The sequence below is a fragment of the Salminus brasiliensis genome, chromosome 14 (genome assembly GCF_030463535.1).
Source record: "Salminus brasiliensis chromosome 14, fSalBra1.hap2, whole genome shotgun sequence".
Taxonomy (NCBI): Eukaryota; Metazoa; Chordata; class Actinopteri; order Characiformes; family Bryconidae; genus Salminus; species Salminus brasiliensis.
The window spans coordinates 35341853-35366054 of NC_132891.1; the positions used below are offsets into that span (position 1 = coordinate 35341853).

General features: G+C 38.8%; 1 protein-coding gene and 1 pseudogene across 2 annotated transcripts; both read left to right on the forward strand.

Annotated features, from left to right (window-relative positions):
• Positions 1-158: 158 nt before the first annotated feature.
• On the forward strand, positions 159-23136 carry LOC140576674 (NACHT, LRR and PYD domains-containing protein 3-like). Of its 2 annotated transcripts, XM_072696209.1 has the most exons (16): positions 159-266; positions 1957-2006; positions 2926-3003; positions 3072-3185; positions 4598-4643; positions 4748-4952; positions 5056-6841; positions 7054-7227; positions 7517-7690; positions 7940-8110; positions 8196-8369; positions 8914-9087; positions 20723-20896; positions 21735-21908; positions 22000-22173; positions 22959-23136. In XM_072696209.1, the coding sequence occupies exons 2-16, from the start codon at positions 1966-1968 to the stop codon at positions 23134-23136; spliced, it is 3837 nt and encodes a 1278-aa protein (XP_072552310.1). In that variant the 5' UTR covers positions 159-266; positions 1957-1965. The 2 variants fall into 2 exon arrangements, with proteins under 2 accessions (XP_072552310.1, XP_072552309.1); XM_072696208.1 differs by lacking the exons at positions 20723-20896; positions 21735-21908; positions 22000-22173; positions 22959-23136 and adding an exon at positions 9307-11371.
• On the forward strand, positions 18437-19504 carry LOC140577426 (NLR family CARD domain-containing protein 3-like; annotated as a pseudogene).
• Positions 23137-24202: the final 1066 nt, after the last annotated feature.

Here is a 24202-nt window from a genome sequence, read left to right on the forward strand (position 1 = left end):
TTAATCTATGTCCAGGAAACAAGCACTATGGATCTAGTGCTATCTATTTTTGAATAATGTGATATGAATCATCAGGTCATGAAACCTTTTACTTTGCCGGGCTGAGAAACCACATCCTCTCATTTTCTTTCGGTTTTGAGTGTGACTTGTGAGACTAGTCCTGTCCCCTCCTCAGCCTCTTTTGATATGTGCTTCAAGATCACGTCTTCGCATTTCTGTTTTGGAGAGATCTGATCTAACGCCTTTAAGAGGTCCGTACACAAACGGTGAGTAGAGAAACTGTTAACCTCCAGCAGTGTGTGAAGGTAATCTCAGGATGACTTAAACCGGAGCTGCACAGGAAGTGGGCCTCAGCTCACCGTTTTCTTCTCCAGCTGACACACGTTAACTTCCCTTCGTGACCAGCGGCTTCCTTTAGTATTCTGAAATTTGGTGAAGCTCATTTTACCTTCTTATAAAACAGCATCTAAAGACTGAACACGTGTGAAGCTCCTGGAATGGAGCCTCCTGCAGGAGAGCCTCACCTCGAACGTTTTGATCTTGTCTTGTTTTTTATATCATGTTTGCTCTGCAGATTAGACAGAAAGGAGATATCCACATATACCAATTTTACATATGATCACGGTCATGCAGAACCCTTGTATCTCCAAAATGGCAGCTTTACAAGAGAAGGAAAAACCTTAACTTAAAGTAATGAAAAAATATTTTATTGCAAGTCATTTTGGAGCATTTCTATTGGTCCATTCGTCATGGGATTTGGTCACAATGTGACAAAGTGAAAAAATTAAGGTACAAGTTTTTGATTGAAAGTGGCAAGAGAAGATAAGAGAAGATGAGAGAAGAGAAAAGAGAAGGAGAAGAAGAGAAGAAGATGAGAGAAGAGAAGAGAAGAGAAGAAGATGAGAAGAAGATGAGAGAAGAGAAGAGAAGAGAAGAGAAGAAGATGAGAGATGAGAGAAGAGAAGAGAAGAGAAGAAGATGAGAAGAAGATGAGAAGAAGATGAGAGAAGAGAAGAGAAGAGAAGAAGATGAGAAGATGAGAAGAGAAGATGAGAGATGAGAGAAGAGAAGAGAAGAGAAGAAGATGAGAAGAAGATGAGAGAAGAGAAGAGAAGAGAAGAAGATGAGAGAAGAGAAGAGAAGAGAAGAAGATGAGAGATGAGAGAAGAGAAGAGAAGAGAAGAAGATGAGAAGATGAGAAGAGAAGAAGATGAGAGATGAGAGAAGAGAAGAGAAGAGAAGAAGATGAGAAGAAGATGAGAGAAGAGAAGAGAAGAGAAGAGAAGATGAGATGAAATCTTTTGAATTGTTTTATTTATTGTTTAGATGCAGTCGAGTATTTTTACAATGTTTCTATGTGCAGTTTTCATCAGGAAATTTTCATCAGGAATTTTTGGCACGATGTGAAGAACAACTGCCAGATTTACAACAGCAAAAATGAAGATACAGGGTTTTGTCCTGACAGTAATGTACTATGACACATGCAGTGCTTTGAGAAGGCTGGTTAGAGAATGTGTGAAATCTAACAGCTGAAACGTGACGATGGTGAAAAACGTCGAGCACAGATATCTGATAAAATGCTGTTGGTGACTCTGGAAACATTCAACTTCTTCATTTCTAACCAGGGTGAAAATCCAGTGTTTCACTTCTCTAAAGGTTTAAGTATAGAGTCACATAAAACGTTCAGTTTCTACACAACAGACTTTTAACAATAATAAATTATAAAGCAAGAAATTACGGTTTATAACGTTTCTTCTGGACTGAGGAAGATCTGGATTGGGGATTGTGACCTATGGGATGATGTGACCTTTCTTAGTTCCAACATTCTTTAGCTCAGTAATAGATGAAGGAACCTTGCCTACACTTAAACACCTGCAAAGTACAAAATGACTCTTATTTAACATAAACTTACATGATTAAACAGTTTAAACAGTTTTTTTATGTCTTTTTTTTTAGAATTTCAACATGAGTGAGTCTAAACTGAAAGATCCAGAGGATTCAGGGAGGTAAGTGTCTCTCTCTAACCAGTGTCTGTTATTTCTACGGAAATTGATCAGCTTTATAAACTTTAAAGTATCAGACATCTTGACTTTTTGAGTCTTTTCGAGGCCTGAGTTCTGAATGTGAGATGAAACACTGTGGTCAACGAAAACTGACCACAACGACCAGACTCCTGAACAGGTTACTGAAGCTCAATGAGTGTCATCAAAGTTCAGGAAACAAGGGTCAAAACCAGCAAACAACCAACTAGGTTAGACTGGTTTGAGGCATGACTAATGCATGACTAATACAAAAACCTGGTATCTCCAAAATGACAACTTTCAATGGAAGTCAATGTAAAAATAATTTCAAGTCCATTTTGAAATCGATCATTTCTATTGGTCCATTCGTGATGATCTGATGATTTTGACACAATTTGAAGAATGCCGGATTCACATTATATTAAATTAAAAACATCCAAAAATGCAGATACAAGGTTTTTGCATGACTGCTGCAATATAGTGGGCTGTGCAGAAAGACAAAGCTCAAGGAAAAATCGGGACGGGAACTAACAGCTCTTTAAACTATCAAACAAAAGCTTTATTTCTTTGATCTGTTTGACTGTTGAGCTGTGATCTCTTCAGCTTCTTCCTTTTACAACCCTGTTATCTTCTTTTCCTCTGATCTTTTTTTGTTTCTTCTTTTAAACTCCTTTCGTTTCTCTTTTCAAACTTCTCTCTTTCTCTTAGCTCTGTGTACCATACCGATCACCCCTCTACTCAGGTGTGACAGAGAAGTCCCTTGGGTAACAGTGCCTCGCTGCCATCACCCTCTGCTGGTAGGGGCTGGCAGACACTGGCTCCTTACAGGGCCTCTGGCCACACCGAGATCTGATGTTATTTGTGTTCTCTGATGTAAGTAATTCAGTGTGGTATTCATGTCTAGCTGCTTGTCAATGAAGAGTGACCAATCAATGGAGCATCAAAGGAAGTTCAAGGATGGAGGAAATTCTGCTGAGTTCAGGTAAAAGACTTTTTAAATTGGACTTATCTTATATTTTGGCCTCTTTTGACCTGCTCTTCATGTCTTAGTCTGATTGAAAATAGGAAATCAGACTCGGAGCACAGCTGTGTGTCCTTAATGAGTGCTGCATCAATGGACACTCCTGTAACCTTTAATGATGGAGCTCATTCTAGTGACTGGAGGTAAGGATTATTTAAAAAATTGTGTTTTCCTCAATAACAAAAATGTCAGAATTATTGGAGAATTATGCATTTTACTTAACAGTACCTTTCTTGCTAAGTCGTGGTATTAGCGAAGATACAATTCAATGTAAATCATCCATGGTTTAGTAACATTATTATTTTCACAAAAAAAGGCAAAATGGTATCAGATATTAGTTCACACACGTTTCTGTATTGGTCATTCCAGGTTTTTTAACTTCTTTAACTTTTTCTGACAATTAATATTTTGTCATTTTAGAGCCATTCTTTGGTGCTAAATTTTAATTATATTAAAGGTAAATTCAGTTGTTTTTAAACCTCGGAGAGGACACCAGTATGCCAATAAAATTAAAAGCTGTATAAATTTTTACTTCAAGTTGTAACAATTTAACGATTACTAAATAAAAGAAATACTTTGAATGAACCAAAATGAGCCAAAATGCAAAATAAATTATTTAGATAAAAAAGGCAATATTTGAACATTTAATATTTGAATATTTAATATTTAATCTTTTAATCATTATCAAATCAAATATTGCCTTTTTTATCTAATCGATTTATTTTGCTTTGCATTTGGGTTCATTTCGGTTCATTAAAAATATTTATTTTATTTAGTAAACTGTTTAGATAAATCATTTAGATAAATTGTTTAGATAAAAAATGCAATATTTGAACCAGTCAGATAATGATGTGAAAGTGGTTGCAAATTTTGAATTTATGTTCAAATATTGCTTTTTTTATCTAAACGATTTATCTAAACAGTTATATGAAATAAAATAAATACTTTGAATGAACCAAAATGAACCAAAATGAAACAAAATGCAAAGCAAAATAAATAAAATATATTCTATCTAAATGATTTATTTTGCTTTTCTTTTTTTGTAAACTGTTTAGATAAATCATTTAGATAAAAAAGGCAATATTTGAACATAAATTCAAAATTTGCAAACACTTCAAATCATTATCTGTTTCTTTAATAAATAAACTTGTGTTAGTTTGTTGACATAAAACTGGTTGACTTTTGTTTTTCGTACAATTTCAGTCATTTTTAATTCCCACCCAGTAGCTAGGACCCCCCATCCCCCCAATCCAACAAAGCTACCAGCATGGGAAGGGTTAAAGTTACCTCGGTATTCTTCTGAAACATGTAAAGCGCTACCTCATCACACTTGGAGGAGAACACTAACTGCTTAGATAATTCCACCACTGGGGAAGCTGTTGTTTAGTTTATTGAGTAGTACATGACTTTAAGATGCATTTGGACCACAGTTTTGACATTTTACATAGTGATAGTTAATTAGTTTTAATAATGTTTTCTTGAAAATACATGAATGATGTGACATGGGGACAAATTTATACTAATATTTATCCTCCTAACTGATTTTTTCCCACAGTAAACAAAAGGCATCAAAGACGTCACATCTGGAGTTAATATTCAAGGTATAGTAAAGCCTGTCCACGCCACAGATGTTGTTCATTGGTCAAGCACGTTAACTTCTCCTCTTCGTTTATGGTTTATGCTCATAAACCTTGTCTTCTATCAGGAGCTTGAGTACAAGATCATCTCTTTGGTGAAGAAGGAGCTGAGAAGGTTTAAGAAGCTACTGAACCCAGAATACTCTGGTTTTTGCGAGAGGGAGGCGGAGGACAAAGAGGGTCAAAATTGTGCTAGGCAAGGGGCACTGACCATCACCCTTCACATCCTTAAGAACATGAATCAGGCAGACCTTGCTAATACCCTGCTGATGAGTAAGTAATGCTTATTTTCTCATCACTCATCAATCATAAAAAATCCTTAATAATACAAAAACATGCTGCTGACACTTGTACACACTGGTACTGTCTTCCTCAGAACTGGTCCCTGCATGTTACCAAAAAATCAAATCAAATCTGAGGAAAAAGTTTCAAACAGTTAATGAAGGGATTTCAAAACAAGACAGCTCAGCCCTGCTCAGCGAGATCTACACCGAGCTCTACCTTACGGAGGGCGAGAGTGGAGAAATCAACCGGGAACATGAGGTGCGGCAGATTGAGACGGCATCCCGGAGGCTAGTAACGCAGGAAGCCAACATCAACTGCAACGACATCTTTAAACCCTTATCTGGACAAGACAGGTCGATCAGGACTGTGCTGACCAAAGGAGTGGCTGGAATTGGGAAAACGGTCTCGGTGCAGAAGTTCATCGTGGACTGGGCTGAAGGACGAGCCAATCAAGATGTCCACTGTATCTTCCCACTTCCTTTTAGAGAGCTGAACTTGGTGAAAGAAAGGAAGCTGAGTCTGATGGATCTTCTACATTGCTTCTTTCCAGAGACCCGAGGTATCACGTTAAGTCCCAATGATATCTATAAGGTCATGCTGATCTTTGATGGCCTGGACGAATGCAGACTTCCTCTTGATTTCCAGAAGAACGAGAACCTGTCAGACGTAACAGAAGTGGCCTCAGTGGACACACTGCTGACAAACCTCATCAAGGGGAACCTGCTTCCATCTGCTTTACTCTGGATAACCTCTCGGCCAGCTGCATGCGGTCAGATCCCTTCTGAGTTCGTTGACCAAGTAACAGAGGTGCGAGGGTTTAAAGACCTTCAGAAAGAGGAGTACTTCAGACGGAGGATCACTGACCAGAGCCTGGCCAACCGAATCATCGCACACATGAAGTCGTCGAGGAGCCTCTACATCATGTGCCACATCCCGGTCTTCTGTTGGATTGCAGCCACGGTTCTGAAGAAAATGTTGATGAGCCTAGCAGCAAGTGGGGAGATCCCCAAGACTCTGACTCAGATGTTCATCCATTTCTTGACCTTCCAGACCAAACGGAGGAGTCTGAAGTATCACCGCAAAGATGAGTGTACACCTCATCAAATTAGAGAGAGTGTCCTGGTGCTGGGAAAACTGGCGTTCCAGCAGTTGGAGAAAGGCAACCTGATCTTCTACGAGGACGACTTGAGAGAGTGTGGCGTTGATGTCAGAGAGGTGTCCGTGTACTCGGGAGTTTGCACGCAAATCTTCAGAGAGGAGTTTGGGCTGCACCTGGGGAAGGTGTTCAGTTTCGTGCATCTGAGTGTTCAGGAGTTTCTGGCAGCTTTATATGTGTTTGTCTCGTTCATCAACAGAGATCAGACAGAAATGCAAGTCATTGAGCAGAACGGTCTTTTTAACGAGGCAACAAAATCAGAGTTTCTGAAGAGCGCTGTGGACATGGCCTTACAAAGCAAGACTGGCCACCTGGACCTTTTCCTTCGCTTCCTTCTGGGTCTCTCGCTGGAGTCCAATCAGACTCTCTTACGAAGCCTACTGCCACAGACAGAAAGCAGCCCTCACAAAGAAGAAATGGTCAAGTACATCAAGAAGAAGATAAAGATGAATCTGTCCCCAGAGAAATCCATCAATCTCTTCCACTGTCTGAATGAACTGAATGACGATTCTCTGGTGCAGGAGGTCCAAACATACCTAAACAGAAGAGGTGGCAGTTGCCTCCATGGAGTCAGTCTCTCTCCTTCTCAGTGGTCAGCTCTGGTGTTTGTGTTGGTGAACTCAGAGGATGGTCTGGAGGACTTTAAACTGAGTAAATATGACTCGTCCGGCGAATGTCTTCAACATTTACTGCCTGCTGTACAAATATCCAGGAATGCCAAGTGAGTACTTTCATCATTTGTGAATTTTATGAAGTGATTATTCTCCGTTTTGAATCTATTTGGAGAATCAAAGAATTGCAACTTCAAAATCCAAGTTGACATTGGCTCGCAGACTGTCTGAATATGCTGTAAAAATACATGTACATGATGCAGTTTGTAGGACAAATGATGGTACCTTGGAAAACTGACAACTGACAACATTTCTCTTTCAGCCTGAGCAGTTGTAATCTTACAAAGAAAAACTGTGCAGCTCTGGCTTCAGCTCTCATCTCAAACTCCTCAAATCTGAAAGAGCTGAATCTGAGTAACAATAATCTGCAGGATTCGGGAGTAAAACTGCTCTCGGCTGGCCTGGAGAATCCACAATGTAAACTGGAGACACTGAGGTGAGAATATCCCAAACTTGCAAACTCATTACCAATGGTTGTTGGTAAAAGTCTGAAGACTCACCGATTTTAATCCAGTAAAAGTTGTGGGACTGCAGTACTTTCTGGCTTTGATGGGTGTGTCAATAGATGACAGCAGATGTCAAAATTATATGATGGATTGAAGGCATTGTGGTGGTGTTTTTATTGTGGTTTTTCAAGTTTCCAAATTGTACCATTAAGGCAGTTATGAGTTGAGTTGAGTATGGTTTGATGGTTTTGCCCTGATACAACTTCATTTCTCTTTCAGACTGAGCAACTGTAATCTTACAGAACAAAGCTGTGCAACTCTGGCCTCAGCTCTCATCTCAGACTCCTCCAATTTGAAAGAACTGAATCTGAGTAACAACAAGCTGCAAGATTCAGGGGTAGCATTGCTCTCTGGTGGACTGGACAATCCACACTGTAAACTGGAGACCCTGAGGTGGAAATGTCACATAGTCATGGTCAATGTTCTGTTTGGCTCTGTGGTACTTCCAAACAAGTAGCAGTTTCGCCTGTAACTAGATTTTAAGGCCTAGCTTTATTTGCGGAGCCCATGCCACTTATTTACCTGAGTTAATTTACTATAGGAATGTAGAAAGTACATAAAAATAGGCATATTCCATTTTGAATGAATTTAAATGTAAATATTTATCTAAAGGCAAACATTTTGGCACATGTTCCCTCTCAGTCTGAATAGCTGCAGTCTCACAGAGGGAAGCTGTGCCATTCTGGCCTCGGTGCTCAAGTCAAACTACTCAAGTCTGAGAGAGTTGGACCTGACCTACAATGGACTGAATTCAGGAATGGAGCTGCTCTCTGTTGGACTGAATAATCAACACTGTAAGCTCAAGACACTGTGGTGAGGCCATTTCTTCTCAGATACACCCCATGCTTTAATGCACAAACTTATGTTTGAAAGCTTCTCAAGGATGTTCTCTGCACAGTCTCTATAAGTGTGGCCTCGAGGAGGACGACTGTGTTGACCTGATTGCAGCTCTGAAGTCAAACCCATCCCACTTAAAGGAGCTGAACCTAGGCATGAATAAACCAGGGGGTTCAGGAGTGGAGCACCTCTCTGCTCTACTGGAGGATCCAAACTGCAAACTAGAGAAATTAAAGTGAGTGGCCTCCTTAAAATTTAAATAAAATTTGCATGCAGAGAATAGTTTCTGCATAGAAAGTAAAGCACTAGATATTTGAATGACCTAGCATGTCTTACAGGTTATCAGTATTTATTTGAATAAGCTGTGCATCTGTTGAACCATAGTGTCACACACTGAGGGTGGAGTTATAGAGTTTGATGACCAAAGGTCAGAATGACCCCCTGTGGCGCATTTTGGTGGAATGACTCTTGCGCTGAATGTGCTCCTGTGTCTCATCACCGTGTTGTAGAGAGGGTGGGAGCCGGTATCCATAATGACGTGCAGCTTAGACAGCATCCTCCTCTCCGACAGAGTAGAGCATAGCACTTGCCACCACAAATAGACTCATAGAAGATCTTGAGCATTGTCTGGCAGATATTGAAGGATCTCAGGTGCCTCAGAAAATAGAGACGACTTGGTCCCTTCCTGTAGAGGCTGTCTCTTTATCTATAAACTCTTTGTAGCACAGACAAAATGTACTCTCTTAAATGTGTTGCTTTCTTTCTTTTTCCAACCACAGGCTGTTTAACTGTGATATTGGAGAGGAAGGCTGTGCTACTCTGGCTTTAGCTCTAAAGTCCAATCCCTTACATCTCATAGAACTTGACCTGAGATGGAACAAACCAACGGACTCTGTGGTGAGGCAGCTCTCGGCTTTAAAGGAGAACCCATGCTGTAGACTGCAGAAGCTACTGTGAGTTACATGGAAGCACTTTGGCTTATGGTTTCCCTTACAACACATACTAGTTGTCCATGCTCAATCGGTTTAGTATTACACACTGATCAGATTGACAGCGTTGTGCATTCATAAACTGTATACACACATATATATATATATATATATATATATATATATATATATATATATATATATATATATATATATATTATTTTTTATTTTTTTCTGTTACAGCCTTTGTCAGGTGCAATCTGGGATTCTGTAGTTGTGGACAGGAAGGTCTTCAAGCAAATTCTGCATGAAACCATGTAAATAATTGTATAATTTAGTATCAGTCGGTTAAAAAAATGTCTATGCTATTTGTTTTTATTTTCAGGAATTTTACCCTGAACTTTGCGTTGATGTTGTTGTTTTTCATCCTGGGATTCTGACAGCTCAGAATAGGTGTTGTAAATGTACCTAAAGCAAGGCAGCCATTGGAATAAGACACTTTCACTTGAGACATACTTAATGGAAAACTCTGAAAATATGTCTAGAAATAAGTAGTGAATGGTGTATTGCAAAATTTTAAGAGGATCTCACTGGCAAAAATTGCACAAAAGTACACAATTGCACTCATTGCATACATTAGTGATATCCTACATGGAATTGAATGCAACTCACATGGGATGCTGTGACTTTACACATGTAGAATCAGCACAGAAATAATGTACAAATGGTCAGTGCTTTTGTTTCAAAGTCAAAACTTTGAGGATCTTTATACTTGCACTTAACATGATTGTAATTATTTTTAGAAAAGAAAATGTACAATAGATATTTCACTAGCATCTGATTTGTTGTAGCCTTTGAAACTTCATAATACAAATGAATGGATGGCTAAAACAGCAATTCCAAGATTTAACAGTTCTTTATTTATTATCAGCTCTAAATCAAAAATGAAGCTGTTTCATTTTTATTATTTTTTTATTTTTATTTTTAAAAGAATATAGAGAAATGTGTGCTTAAACTACACTTCTTCATGCATTTCCTTATTCAAGTGTCATGTTTTAGAAAAATATTTTTTTACCAAGTTGCAATCTGACACTGCTATTTGTTCTTCTGACACATTAAAAGTGACCAGAAGGTGGCGTAACTGTGACTTTAGCTAAGTTCACTTTGTGTTTTAGTGTTTAGAGTTAGAATTGTATGTTGACCTGACAATGACATGATCACCTCATTTAATTCAGAGCATATTTGCTCAAAGGCTTCCTTAGTCCATAGTGCTGTGCCAGGGTTTTAGACACCTAATCATTGTTATAACTCCTATTATCAAATTAGTTTTTACTGTAAACAGTGAGATCTTGTCGGTGAGCTAGTCTGAAGAACAGAGCTTGGTTCAGTACAGCCAGCACAGCGTGGAGGATGTGTTCAATTTCATCATCGTCATCATCATCGTCATCATCATCATCATCATCAGCAGCAGCAGCAGCAGCAGCAGCAGCAGCTCACCTGATTTACCATCATTAAGCCCTGATTTACCACCAAACCAGGTGTTGATCTGAGGAGAACTCTAAATAATACTAGACTCCATGAGGAGAACTTTGAAGATGTTCTAATGATGAACACAGTGATGGAGAACCACCATCACCACTCTCTGTGTTAATGTCATTGTGATTTTTGTAATACTGTATATTAGTGTTGTATTATATATGTATTTATATATAGTAGTACAACTGTAAACCACAGAATAGTTCACATTATGCCTAGTACTTAATGATCTGGCTACAGTTTTTCCTGGTCTGTCTTGTGCGTGAAACTGCTGATAGTCACATAGTTCCATGCCTTCAGTGGAAAATGGAAAAAGAAAGTTACGTAAGAGCTCACTGGTATTTTTTCCTGGCGTGTGGTAGCTGCAGAAATATCTGATCAGGCATCACGCTCAGGGAAAACGTGTCTATCAACAGTGACACTTCACCAAGTATTTTGAACTTTCATGATCTAAACATTTACCACCTGTAAACTGCAGAAAGTGTGACATGAGCTGCCTGGGTTTGTAAACAGTGCCTGACCGGTCCTGGTCCTGATACACAGCCTTCCACATTTACATACTTCAGTCCATTCATGCATATTCAAGCATACAAGGCTGATACAAGGATGTTCTACAGACATATGTGTGTATGTAAACATATATATGTATAGATAGAAGTATTTTATGTTCTACAGATGTATGTGTATATATATATATATAGAAGTATTTTATGTTCTACAGACGTATGTGTGTATGTAAACATATATATGTATAGATTGAAGTATTTTATGTTCTACAGATGTATGTGTATATATATATATATAGAAGTATTTTATGTTCTACAGATGTATGTGTATATATATATATAGAAGTATTTTATGTTCTACAGACGTATGTATATATATATATAGAAGTATTTTATGTTCTACAGATGTGTATATATATGTAGTGAGAAATTTAAATGCTATCCATGTAATTCTGCAATTTTCTTAATAAATTACTCCATTTCCATGTGGTTTTCAAACCTTGCTCCAAACCTGAGAGCAAGGTGGAGTGTAGATGCTCCACCTCCTGCAGATTTCCGTATAAAACTAAACAAACCAGTTCAGCTCAAAGTACCTCTATCTGAGCCAGATGCGTTTTGTGACCACAACACTGACGACACCAAAAGATAGTAAGTATTTTACCTTCAGCACTGATTCTGTCATACCTTTCTCTCTTTTCTATTATTTTTGTGTATTTTATAGTATTTTATAGTTCTCCAATCTGAACAATGAACACCCATCGATTCTGCCAAGAAATGGTTGCTGGGTGTAAACACTCTGAGACACAGTGCCTGCAGGAACACATTGGACTTTGTAGCTCTTTTTACAACAGTCATTGTAAATATACACTGACCAGCCATAACATTACAACCATCTGAAGTGAATATCATTGCTAATCTGGTTCCTGTGGCTCCTTGTCAAGGGGTGGATATATTAGGCAGCAAGTTAACAGTAAAGTTTTGAAGCTGATGTGCTGGACGTAGGAAAAATCTTGAACACTTTGACAAGGACTCATTTTTTATGGCTAGACAACCGGGTCAGAACATCTCCAAAACATCAGGCAGGTCTTTTGGGTACCGGTATGCAGCGATCAGTAGAAGATCCAACCACATTGAAATGGTTCTTTAAAATGTCAGGGTTGAGATGTCATGGGTGTTCCTTTATTAAAGAACCATTAAAAAACATTTAAAGGGTAAAACTGTACAGAACTTGGAAATGTTGCATTGTTACCTGGGTACAGGGATACCGTACAAAGCTTTAGGTGTCATGTTTTAAGTGTACCGGTCATTACTTTGTTTGCCAGCACAGTATGAAAAGATATAGTATGTAGTATAATATATAGTTATACAATATATAGTATATAGTTGTATTTCTCCAAACCAGCAGTCCGTAATATGAAATGTGACCTAATTGACCATATTAATGTACAAATGTCTGTGTGTGTAAAGAGGTCAAAAGTTGAATAGATATGAACTGAACTGTGGATAATTATTGATCATTTCAGTTTTGGTATATGAACAGAAAACATAAACCTTGTATGTTCAAAATAGCAACTTTACAGGAGAATGTTTTGGACTTTTTGGAATTTTTCATAGGTGCATTCATCAGACAAATGTTACTTAAAAAAGTGAAAAATGGAGAATGTTCAGTGTGGCAGTACAGTATATTTATGCTGTCATGTTGAGTACATAAATATGTTGAACTGATCTGAACCCAGGTCTTTACCGCACGCACACTCAGCTAAAAAACCAAATCAGCCGGACAGACTCGTTTGAAAACATGGGGGAAGTAATGATTTAATCTACTGTATTCTAGTCATGGGGTGTTAAACATTATTAATTTCCAAAACTGGGCTAGATATGCTGAGAGAAAATGAGCTACACTGTATTGTAGGATGTAAATGATCTAGTATTTATTAAGCAATTATGTAATAATTTTTAAAAAGTAGCCTCTACAGTAAGTTACGTGAAAACTACTAAGGGTGTCCAGCAGTAGGACAGTAGTAATTATGTTTCTTTTAGAAAAGATGCACTTGCAATAGATATTCCACTCACATCTGATTTGTTGTTAGTCTTTGAAACTTTATAATACAAATGAATGAATGGCAAAAACAGCAATTTGAAGATTTAACAGTAACTGTATTTATTATGAGCTCTAAAACAAAACTAAAGCTGTTTAGTTTTATTTTTTTCTTTTAGTTATATAGAGAAATGATTCCTATATTGTTTTCATGTATTTCTTTATTCAAGTGTATTCAAATGTTTTAGAAAAAGACGCAATTCTGACACTGCTATTTGTTCTTCTGACACAATAAAAAAAATATATCTTAAAAAAAAAACATTATGAATGTCCAAAACTGTGATAGAAATGTTGAGTGAAAATGAGCTAAACTTTATTATTTATAATGTAGTTTATCTTTTATTTATTAAGCAATTATGTAGTCATTTTCTTTGCATGTTCAATATTAAAGTAGCCTCTATAGTAAGTTATGTAATAGTAAGTTACTATGGATGTCTAGCAGTAGGCCTTCTTGGGCTACAATGCAGTAATTACCTAAAAAGGAATACGTACATACTTTGTTTTTTTCAGGTTCGAGTTGTAGCATTACGTAATGTTGTGTATAATTGATAGTTTATACTTATATATTAAACAAAACAAAACAACAGTGGTATTTAACCATTCAACCATGTTTGATAGTATTTCTGCAACAAGCCCTTTTTTTTACTGTATTTCTCAGGTGTGATTTTCTGTTAATTCAAGAAGTATGGAAATAAATCATCTTCCAGCACCAACATCAAAGGTAAGAAGTCTCAGCAGTCTCAGGAAATATTGTGTCAGAAATAACATCAATTTATTTTAAAAAAAGTGCTGCGACAACCAATGCTATAAATAGGCCTTTATGTGTGTATGTAGATTTACGTTGTCTTGAAAGGCATATGGAGGCGTCATCAAATTTGCAATATCAAAAATTCTCTTTTTTAAATAAGTGCACATGCCCTGTGTTTGAGTGAAATTCTTGACCTATACTCAAATGTCATCCTAGCCCACATGAACATGAATCCCCCATTTAAGTTAAGAAAGAGGAACTCTCCTACTGAAGTGAGGTAATGTTTCATAAAATTAATATTCTTCTATATAATTCTATACAGTAAAATATAATTATTATTACAATGTTTACTCAGATAGTACAACATATCGAATCATTGTTTTCTAAAAGTACAATACAAAAAATTGTGGATTTTGTGCCTATATTTTTTGTAAATATTTTTTATTGTTTTGTTAAAAACAAAAGTGACCAGGATGTAATAATGAAGAGGGGACACTCTATGGATTGTCAGTGGGAGCTCAATGCTACTGATGCAAGGTAAAAAATGATGCACTAATATAAAAGAATTGATGCAAAACACATTCAATTACATATGCTATATATATATAATATATATATATATATATATATATATATATATATATATATATATATATATATATATATATATATATATATATAAATATGTATATTAAAAACATATTTGCTTGCACTGAAAAAATATTATTTCCACTAAAATTAGGTTTTAAAAATGATAGAATATTCAATTAAATACTTTATTAATACTCTATTAATACTATTTTTGCTCCTGGGCTCCCCCTACAGTTATCGTAGCATAATTAAGCTATTATTTTTGTATTGAAGTTATTTTAAGATACAATTGCTGCATGTTTCTTAAGCAATTATGATTAAATATTAATGTGAATTTTCTTGTACTTCGCAGCTCACAAACACAAGAAAGGCCAGTTCTCGGTAAACTGCTCTGTCTATCCTTAAAGAGTGAACAGTCCCTGAATCATGACTGGGAGTTCAGGAAGAAAGGTTTTTCAGCAGATCTGTGGTAAAAAAAACAAACAACCCATAAAACATACTAAAATGACTAGCAATTGATGTCCTGGTTAATGTCTAAATCAAGCATTTTGTTCATATTTACTAGCCAAGATCAAAGAGCGAGCTTGACCTCCTGCGACCCCCACTGTTTTTCAGCGTTCAGAGGTGGAGCCTGTTCTACTGATCTAGGGTAAAAAGCCATGTGGACGAATTTATTGAAAAAGAAGTCGCAAAGATGAGGAGAGAGATGATATGCTTTTAACAAGTGTGTTTTATTTGTGTTTGCAGTCCGAGTCAACGAGCGAGATCAGACTCGCCTACCTCCAACTGTAAGTCCGTAAACAGTGATGATTCCATGGATGGTCCATGGAGAAATTTCAGAGAAGGAGGCCCTCCTGCTGATCTGAGGTAAGGGTTGAACAAATAAGATGAATGGATTTGAACTTCACGCCATTGGAGGTCACATCCTGACTGTAGGTTTTAGCCATGTAGCTATCAAATGTTTACAGCAGGCTTGGGTCGTCTTAGTGTGATATCAGCAAAATCACAGATATTGGCAATCATTGGGCATTTCTGACCAACCAATGATCATTCAACCCCGTCACATCCAAAAATGCATCAGAAATGACCAATGGTCGCCAATGACATGTGTGACATCACAGATATAAGAGATATAAGAGATATAAAATCTACAGCTAGGATACTGCTGATATTTGTTCTTCTGACACAATAAAAAAACTGACATAATAAAAATCAAAAATCAAAATAGGAATAAAAACAATAATAAAACTGAACTGAAATTATGGTGGTGAGGTGGTGAGGATGAGTCAATGCCCCAGAGGCCTCAGAGCAGGACAGCGGTTAGCAGGAGGGTAGTGGACAGCCGGGTCAGATGGAACCAGGATGCAACCACTGGAAAACAGAAAGGGAGGGGGAAAACACAAGGGGTCATGAGGAGCGCAGGGGGATGTTATGGGGGTAATATAGTGTGATAGGATCCAATGAATGGACTTGTATCAGTCGCAGGCAGACAGCAGGGGGCAGCACAGCAGAAAGGAGAGAATGATGATGTGTTTAGGAGCTTGAACAGACTGATGTACGGCCTGTAAAGGAAGTCGATTAGAGAGACTGCAGCACTGATCAGCAGTACAGCTCAAACCTGTTATGTGGTTGGTGTGGCGCAACAGATAACACTACCACTACCTGCCAGTGAGGTGCATGTGGGAAACTGGGGTTCGATTCTTGGTCTGGCTACACCAATAAGAGTCTTTGGGCAAGACTCTGTAATACGAGAGACCTTGTAAGTCGCTCTGGGGAAGAGTGTCGGAAGAGTACCGTAAATGTAAATATCAGCATTCATACAAGCTACATCAGCAAGGGTAACAGTACACACAGAACGAAGGCTATGTAACCAAACACCCCACCGCCTTGCTCTGGCTCGGTGCCAGCGCTATGAGTTATGTTACACTTCACCTACTGTGTGTCGCACCTTAATCAGCTGGTCACAGGTTTTTCCGTGTCATGGAATTTGTAGCATGCTAAGCTAATGCTGGCTGGTGTGTGTGTGTGTGTGGGGGGGGTAATTAAGGAAATGCTTATATAACATATTCAGACGGCATTGCTCTTGTTCTAAGGCCTGTACCTTCACTGATGCCACTTTCAACGGGCATGTCGTAAATACCAAACGTACAGGGTTTAAACACAGGGGAATTGTTTAAAATGCGTCATATTGCTGACTATACACACTGCAGTTTCTACCCTGCAGCCGATTCGCCAAAAAGACGCTGGAAATTGAGTTGATGTGAAAATCCAATGTTGTACAAACACTCAAAGCTGCAAAGTTGGGAAGTTAAAACCAACAAAACATCAATGTCTTTAACGTTAACGTTATTATTCTATATTAAATTCAAGCTTTTATATAATTACGTCGCAAATCAGGAAACATGGATTTACAGTCTTAGCAAGGATGCAACGTCATGCAACCATGAGAGCTACATTAACACACTTATTGACTTAGTCCTCGGTATATTATAACATTTGTGCTCTTAATGGTAAATAGCTTGTTTACTAAGTTATCATCTTTTCTACTGACAGCACACAGGAGGAGAGACCCGATCTTTCCAGCAGCAAACCGCTTGAGTCCGTATTCAAGGTGTGTATTTCTGTCTGTGTGTATTCTGAATGAGCTTTTTTTTATTAACAGCAGAGGTGCCAGTAATAAAGCACAAATACAAGTAGAAATGTTGGTTCTCTAAACTTTACTGGAGTAATTATTTATTTATTACTTCTTACATTTTCCCCCAATTATCTGAACTTTCTCCTCCTTACATTTTAAAAACAGCCTCGTTCTCCTATTTCATTTCCCTTTGTTTTCATTCCGGCTCGTCATCAATAAAAACCCTCTCCAGATAAATCTCTCCATCCGGAAAGTGTGAGTCTGATCCTGATTGGATGAGAAGTATAAACACACACCATTCTGACTCCCTATTGGTTTATAAGAGATTCATCACACCTGCACACGTCCCGTCACTCTCCAGCGAGCTCACAGCAGACGTCTGTAGTCTAGTATGAAGACTGTGTCCGTGGCAGAGACTCAAGAGAGCTGCAGTAAAACGTCCCGACTGAGCCCCACATTTACATTCCAATAAAGCTTATTGATCACACGCCTCTGAAGTCTGACTTTCTGCAGCTTTACAGAACTTCTAGACAACGACTCCTCATATTTTCCTCCATGAAGCTCATGTTGATGCTCAGTAGAGCACAGAGACGCTCCTTTAATAGAGCTGATATTACTGAAATGCTTCATTTTCAATGGGCAGATCTGCAGCTGAAACAGGAGCCTAGTGCAGCCCAACATTTTTAACATCAACATTTTAATAGATCATTCTCCTCATTATGGCTTTTAGAGAAATGGGGTTTTGGGGAGGGGGGGTAGTGCACTATAGACCCCTGTGGTGCGGCCTAAGCTTTCAGCCTTTGTTTTCCTCCCATTACTTTTACTTTTCTACTTGAAGTCGTTCTGAAACCAGTACTTTTACACTTTAACTGGAGTAAAAAGCTTCAGTTGATACTTCAGCTTCTATAGAAGTCTTTTAAACCCTCGTATCTCCACTCACTTCTACCTGAGGAGTGAATGAGAAGACTTTTGACAAAAAGCCACCCTGAGCTCCTTCAGTTAGAAACCAGTAACACACCCCTACCTTAAAGCACTGCAAGGATTCAACCCTTAAAAACTCTGTTAAAAAAACTGTTAAAAAAAGAGTGACTCGGCTGAGTGGACGATCTGACTGTCTGAGGAGTTCCAAGCTTTGAGAGATTGTTGGCTAACCAGTTCGAACATGCTGTATACTGACTGCTGCATTTTCCTTCACTGTCAATCAGGAGGTGGAGCACAGAACAATCTCGGTCATTAAGAAAGAGCTAAGGAGGTTCAAGATGTTTCTGAATCCAGACAATACTGGGAGCTCTGAGAGCGAGACGGAGGCTGTGTCTGGACAGAGCGGCATCAGTGAGTGGGCTCTGAAGATCACGCTTCAGGTCCTGAAAGAAATGAAGCTGTCCCATCTGGCTACCATTCTACAGACACGTAAGAGCTCTGGTTAATATCCGAATTTCTGATTTACTGAAAGGCCAAACGAAAATTTACAATTTGTTTTTTTTTAGGAATGGCCCCTTTAAATGTACGGAAACTCAAATCCAACCTGAAGAAAAAGTTTCAGAGCATTAACGAAGGAATTCCAAACTACAGAACCTCAACTCTACTGAACGAGATCTACACAGAGCTCTACATCACAGAAGGTGACAGTGGAGAGGTCAACAGTGAACATGAGGTGAGACAAATTGAGAAAGCATCCAGGAGCCCAACAACTCAGGAGATACCCATCAACTGCAACGACATCTTTAAACCCTTACCTGGACAAGACAGGTCGATCAGGACTGTGCTGACCAAAGGAGTGGCTGGAATTGGGAAAACGGTCTCAGTGCAGAAGTTCATTCTAGACTGGGCTGAAGGACGAGCCAATCAAGATGTCCACATGGTGTTCCCACTTCCTTTTAGGGAACTGAACCTAATGAAGGACAAAAGACTCAGCCTGGCGAAACTTCTACATCACTTTTTCCCAGAAACAAAAGAATTAGGATTGACAGACTTTACCGACTACAAAAGCATGTTCATTTTTGACGGTCTGGACGAATGCCGACTTCCTCTAGACTTCCAGAGCAACGATAGCCTTTTCGAACTAATGGAGACGGCCTCAGTGGACACACTGCTGACAAACCTCATCAAGGGAAATTTAGTCCCATCTGCTTTACTCTGGATAACCTCTCGGCCAGCGGCATGCGGTCAGATCCCTTCTGAGTTCGTTGACCAAGTAACAGAGGTGCAAGGGTTTAATGACCTTCAGAAAGAGGAGTACTTCAGACGGAGGATCACTGACCAGAGCCTGGCCAACAGAATCATCGCACACATGAAGTCGTCGAGGAGCCTCTACATCATGTGCCACATCCCGGTCTTCTGTTGGATTGCGGGCACTGTTTTACAGAATGTGGGTAGTATAGACAGTAGAGAGGTTCCCAAGACTTTGACCCAAATGTTTGCCCACTTTCTGATCTTCCAGATTAAACACAGCAAGCAGAAGTATCCAGGACAAACGGATTCAGGTCCTGACCAAACTAGAACCATGGTCCTGACACTGGGAAAACTGGCGTTCCAGCAGTTGGAAAAAGGCAACCTGATCTTCTATGAGGACGACTTGAGAGAATGTGGCATTGATGTCAGAGAGGTGTCGGTGTACTCGGGACTGTGTACTCAGATCTTCAGAAAGGAGTTCGGCCTGCACCTGGGGAAGGTGTACAGTTTTGTTCATCTGAGCATTCAGGAGTTTTTGGCTGCACTGTTCGTATTCCTCTCCTTTCTCACCAGCAACAGAAAGACCTTCGAAAAACAGGTCCCGGGATTTCTCATTTCCATCCACAAACCAGCAATGTCTGATCTTCTCAAGAGTGCGGTGGACAAGGCCTTACAGAGCAGGAATGGGCACCTGGACCTTTTCCTCCTTTTCCTCTTGGGTCTCTCACTGGAGTCCAATCAGGCTCTCTTACGAGGCCTACTCCCACAGACCAGTAGAAGCTCCCACAAGGAGGAAATGGTGAAGTACATCAAGAAGAAAATCAAGGAGAATCCCTCTCCAGAGAAATCCATCAATCTCTTCCACTGTCTGAATGAACTGAATGACCATTCTCTAGTGCAGGAGGTCCAGACCTACCTATGCAGGAAGGGCAAGAATCGTCTATCTGCACGGGCTGTCTCTACACACTTGACTAGAGTCAGCCTTTCTTCTGCTCAGTGGTCAGCTCTGGTGTTTGTGCTGTTGAGCTCAGAGGTGGACCTGAAAGAGTTTAATTTGAGCAAGTTCGACCCATCCGAGCAATGTTTTCTGAGACTGCTGCCTGTCGTCAAAGCGTCCAGAAGAGCAAAGTGAGTATGCCTTATATACCATAAGACCATTGGTATCAAGTCTAAGACAAATAAAAAGATCTCCACATTTCCATGTGAATAACAGAATTAAAGCATAAAATTCTACAGTTAATTGTAATTACATATTTATTAAATATTGGTGTTCAATGTGAATTATTCCATTTTGACAAGTTTGACCATGCACTTCTGAGTTTTTATACAATTAAAGCTCTAATTAGTTTACCTACCATGTGCTTCTTTCCCAGCCTCAGTGGTTGCAACCTTACAGAGAAAAGCTGTGCCATCCTGGCATCGGCCCTCACCTTAAACTCCACCAGTCTCAGAGAGCTGGATCTCAGTAGCAATAATCTACAAGATAAAGGAGTGAAACTGCTCTCAGATGGACTGGAGCACCCTCACTGCAAGCTGGAAACTCTTTGGTAATTCATCAATTTCTTACAGAAAGCAAATAAGATAAGATAAGATAAGATAAGATAATCCTTTATTAGTCCCACAGTGGGGGCATTTACAGTGTCACAGGAGCAAAGGGATAGCAAGACACTCAGATGCAAAAACACAGATAAATTACCCACATTTACACAGTATAAATTATATAAATAAATAAATAAATAAATGCATCAGCTCAGTTCACAGGGTCTGGTCTAAGTACTAATCTTAAAAAAAGTAAGTGTGTGTTTATGTGCACATTTGTTTAAATAGCCCTATCATCCAAAACATCTGGATTTGAGTCAGGTTACTCAGCAGATGTTTGTATTTTTGTATGAACGTACATTTGACTACACCTGAACTCACACCCATCTAGTGCTTTTTGTTCAGAATTTTTATTTCTATCCTTTTTTATCATCCTTTTTTCACTCACCTTTACATCTGTGTAATGGATTTGATTTAATTTATGAATATGTCATGGTTGGCCCAGATTTTTAGGCCCAAATCACGGTTATAAGCAATTTGTTTCGTAGCTATTGGTGGGTTTTACTGCCTTCCTTTCCTAACAAGTGTATGCATCTGAAACCCAATGGAAATTATGTACTCGTCAGATTATTTTTAGGCCAAAATGGCACCAGAGAGCACTAGACGGTGTGTAGCAACACATGCATTCCAATAATGCATCCCAGAATCCAGAAGATCTGTAGAGCAGAGTGTAGTCTGAGCAGAATTTACCCTGAGAATGTTGCATCAGTGTGATATCACTGAGGTCCATGTGTCACATGACTGTGTACCTGATACGGAGCTCTTCTTCTATGATTGATCCTCTAGGCTTTGTGGATGCGGTCTTACAGAGAAGAGCTGCTCAGTTCTGGCATTTGCCCTCAGCTCAAACGTCTCGAATCTACAAGAACTGAATTTGGGCAACAACAATTTGCAGGATTCAGGAGTGAAGCTGCTGTGTGAAGCGCTGGGGAGTCCACAGTGTAAACTCAAAGAACTGGGGTAAGATCATTACCCAGCATTAGTAAAAGTCTTCTACGTGCTACCTAACCCAGCCAACCCAACCGGATCCTATTCCTCTTTGTGTGACTAGGCTGAATAATTGCAGTATTACAGCAGAAGGTTGTTCTGCACTGGCCTCAGCTCTGAAATCCAACCCCTCACATCTGAGAAAGCTGGGGTTGGGGATAAATAGACTTGGAGACTCAGGGGTGAAGCTGCTTTCATTTCTGCTCAGGGATCCACACTGCAAGCTAGAGACACTGGAGTGAGTATTTCTAAACGACGTTCACGGAAATGAGAAAAAATGGCAAGTAGGAACTTAAAAGGGGCGTTTTTAGAGATTTGAGACTTTCTAAAATGTATGTTACAGGTTAACATGACTAACATGGCTCTTTCCCATCCCTTACCTAATCAACAGTGCCGCAATATACAATATACACACAATATAAAATATACAATATTTACATTTACAGCATTTAGCAGACGCTCTTCCTCAGAGAGACTTACAAAAGAGCTTCACTGTTTACCCAAGAAGAACCTCAGCTAGATACCAAAGATACCTCTTAGTTTAGACTCTACTAATCAATATGGAGTCTATGGTTTCTGCCTGCATCTCAGCATGCCTCGCTGACGTCTCTTCTTGGATGGCAGCTCACCACCTCAAACTTAACCCCAGCAAGACGGAGCTGCTGTACATCCCGGACAGAACTGCCGGACCTAAAAACGATCTTGCCATCACCTTTGAGAACTCACTGGTCACTCCTTCTACAGAAGCTGGAAGCCTTGGTGTAGTCATAGATGATCAGTTATTGTTCTCAAGCCATGTTTTTTTGGGTAAACAGCAAAGCACTTTTGTAAGTGGCTCTGGAGAAGAGCGTCTGCTAAATGCCTTAAATGTAAATATGGAGACCATAGTACTCTACTCTTGGGCTCTACTCTGGAAAGAGGAGGGTTATTTAACAGTGTAAGACATTTCTGTTTGCCTGTATTTTCACTCTATGATAAAATATTAATCATGTAATAAAATATAATGATGTCAACTTTCCACAGACTGAATGACTGTAGCGTTACTGAGGAAGGATGTGCTAATCTGGCTCTGGCTCTACAATCAAACCCCTCATACCTGAGAGAGCTTGGTTTGAGCTACAATCAACCAGGAGATGTGGGATTGAAGCTGCTCACTGATCTATTGAATGACCCACACTGCAAACTGGAGAAACTAGAGTGAGCGTCACTTTCATTATCAGTATTATTTAAAAGACGTCAGTGATTATTTTATGACGTTGGCTATTATTATTTCTGTAGGACTTATTTTTGCAGAAGTGGAGCCATGATAATTCAAGCCCTTTAATGTCCACCTGCCTTCAAACCTATTGACCAAAGTTGGGAAACTGATTAGTTTATACGTTGACACAGATGATAAACTACAACTCCATTGATTTTTAAAAGAAGTGGCTTTCTGTAGCTTCACTCATCAGATTGAAAACCCTGATGCTGGCCTACAAAGGCAAAAATGGCCAGGTCAAAATCCAATGGCAAAATGCCTTTAACGTTAAATAACTTAGTTTTTCTGTCTTACAGGTTGTATAACTGATCAGGTCGTGGCTAGAAAGATCACTCGACAGCTCTGTGGAGATCAGATACATCCTGAAATTTCACCTATGCTGATGTTCATTGTGTAAAACATCTGTATATAGTACAGTTCATCATTGAAATACTCTGGTCTTGATAATATAGTGAACAAACTTCTAATTCAGAAACATATTTTTATACATATTTTTATGTGTTAATATTGTGCTTTGGCTAGAATGTATGTAAGTAGCAAAACCAGAGATCTATTTTTGCAGATATTATTGAGATTGTTGCATAAGCTTAATGCTTTGATATGATAAATTTTAATATTTCAATGAATGACAGTTAATTTAGCAATCAATATGTCATGGATTGTAATGCTGTTGTATGCATATTATTGCAATATAATATAAGTTTTTTTCAACAAAATGTGGCTAAAATGTGGCTAATGATATGTGGTTTGACTGCTTTACTGTTTAAGACGCTTGCTTGCTGTGGAAGGAAACGTTTGAACTATTAAAAGTGAGCAAACAGTCTTATTAAAATGGTCTGTTTTATTGATTCATTGATTTTAATTAAAAATCAAAGTGATTAAATATACGTATTAAATATACAGATATGCTAAAAAGGGTCTGAGAAAGTGACATTGTCATTATGTTAAGAAATTAGCTTGAATTTGACTTGCCAGGTCCTCAAGAAATGCAAAGGTGTAATTGTGGAGA

Excerpts from the sequence above, each read along its gene's own strand:
- LOC140576674 (XM_072696209.1), top strand. The coding sequence starts at position 1,966 with ATGAGTGAGTCTAAACTGAAAGATCCAGAGGATTCAGGGAG. Across the intron at positions 7,691-7,939 it reads TGTAAACTGGAGACCCTGAG|TCTGAATAGCTGCAGTCTCA; the intron begins GTGGAAATGTCA and ends GTTCCCTCTCAG. Across the intron at positions 22,174-22,958 it reads TGCAAGCTAGAGACACTGGA|ACTGAATGACTGTAGCGTTA; the intron begins GTGAGTATTTCT and ends AACTTTCCACAG.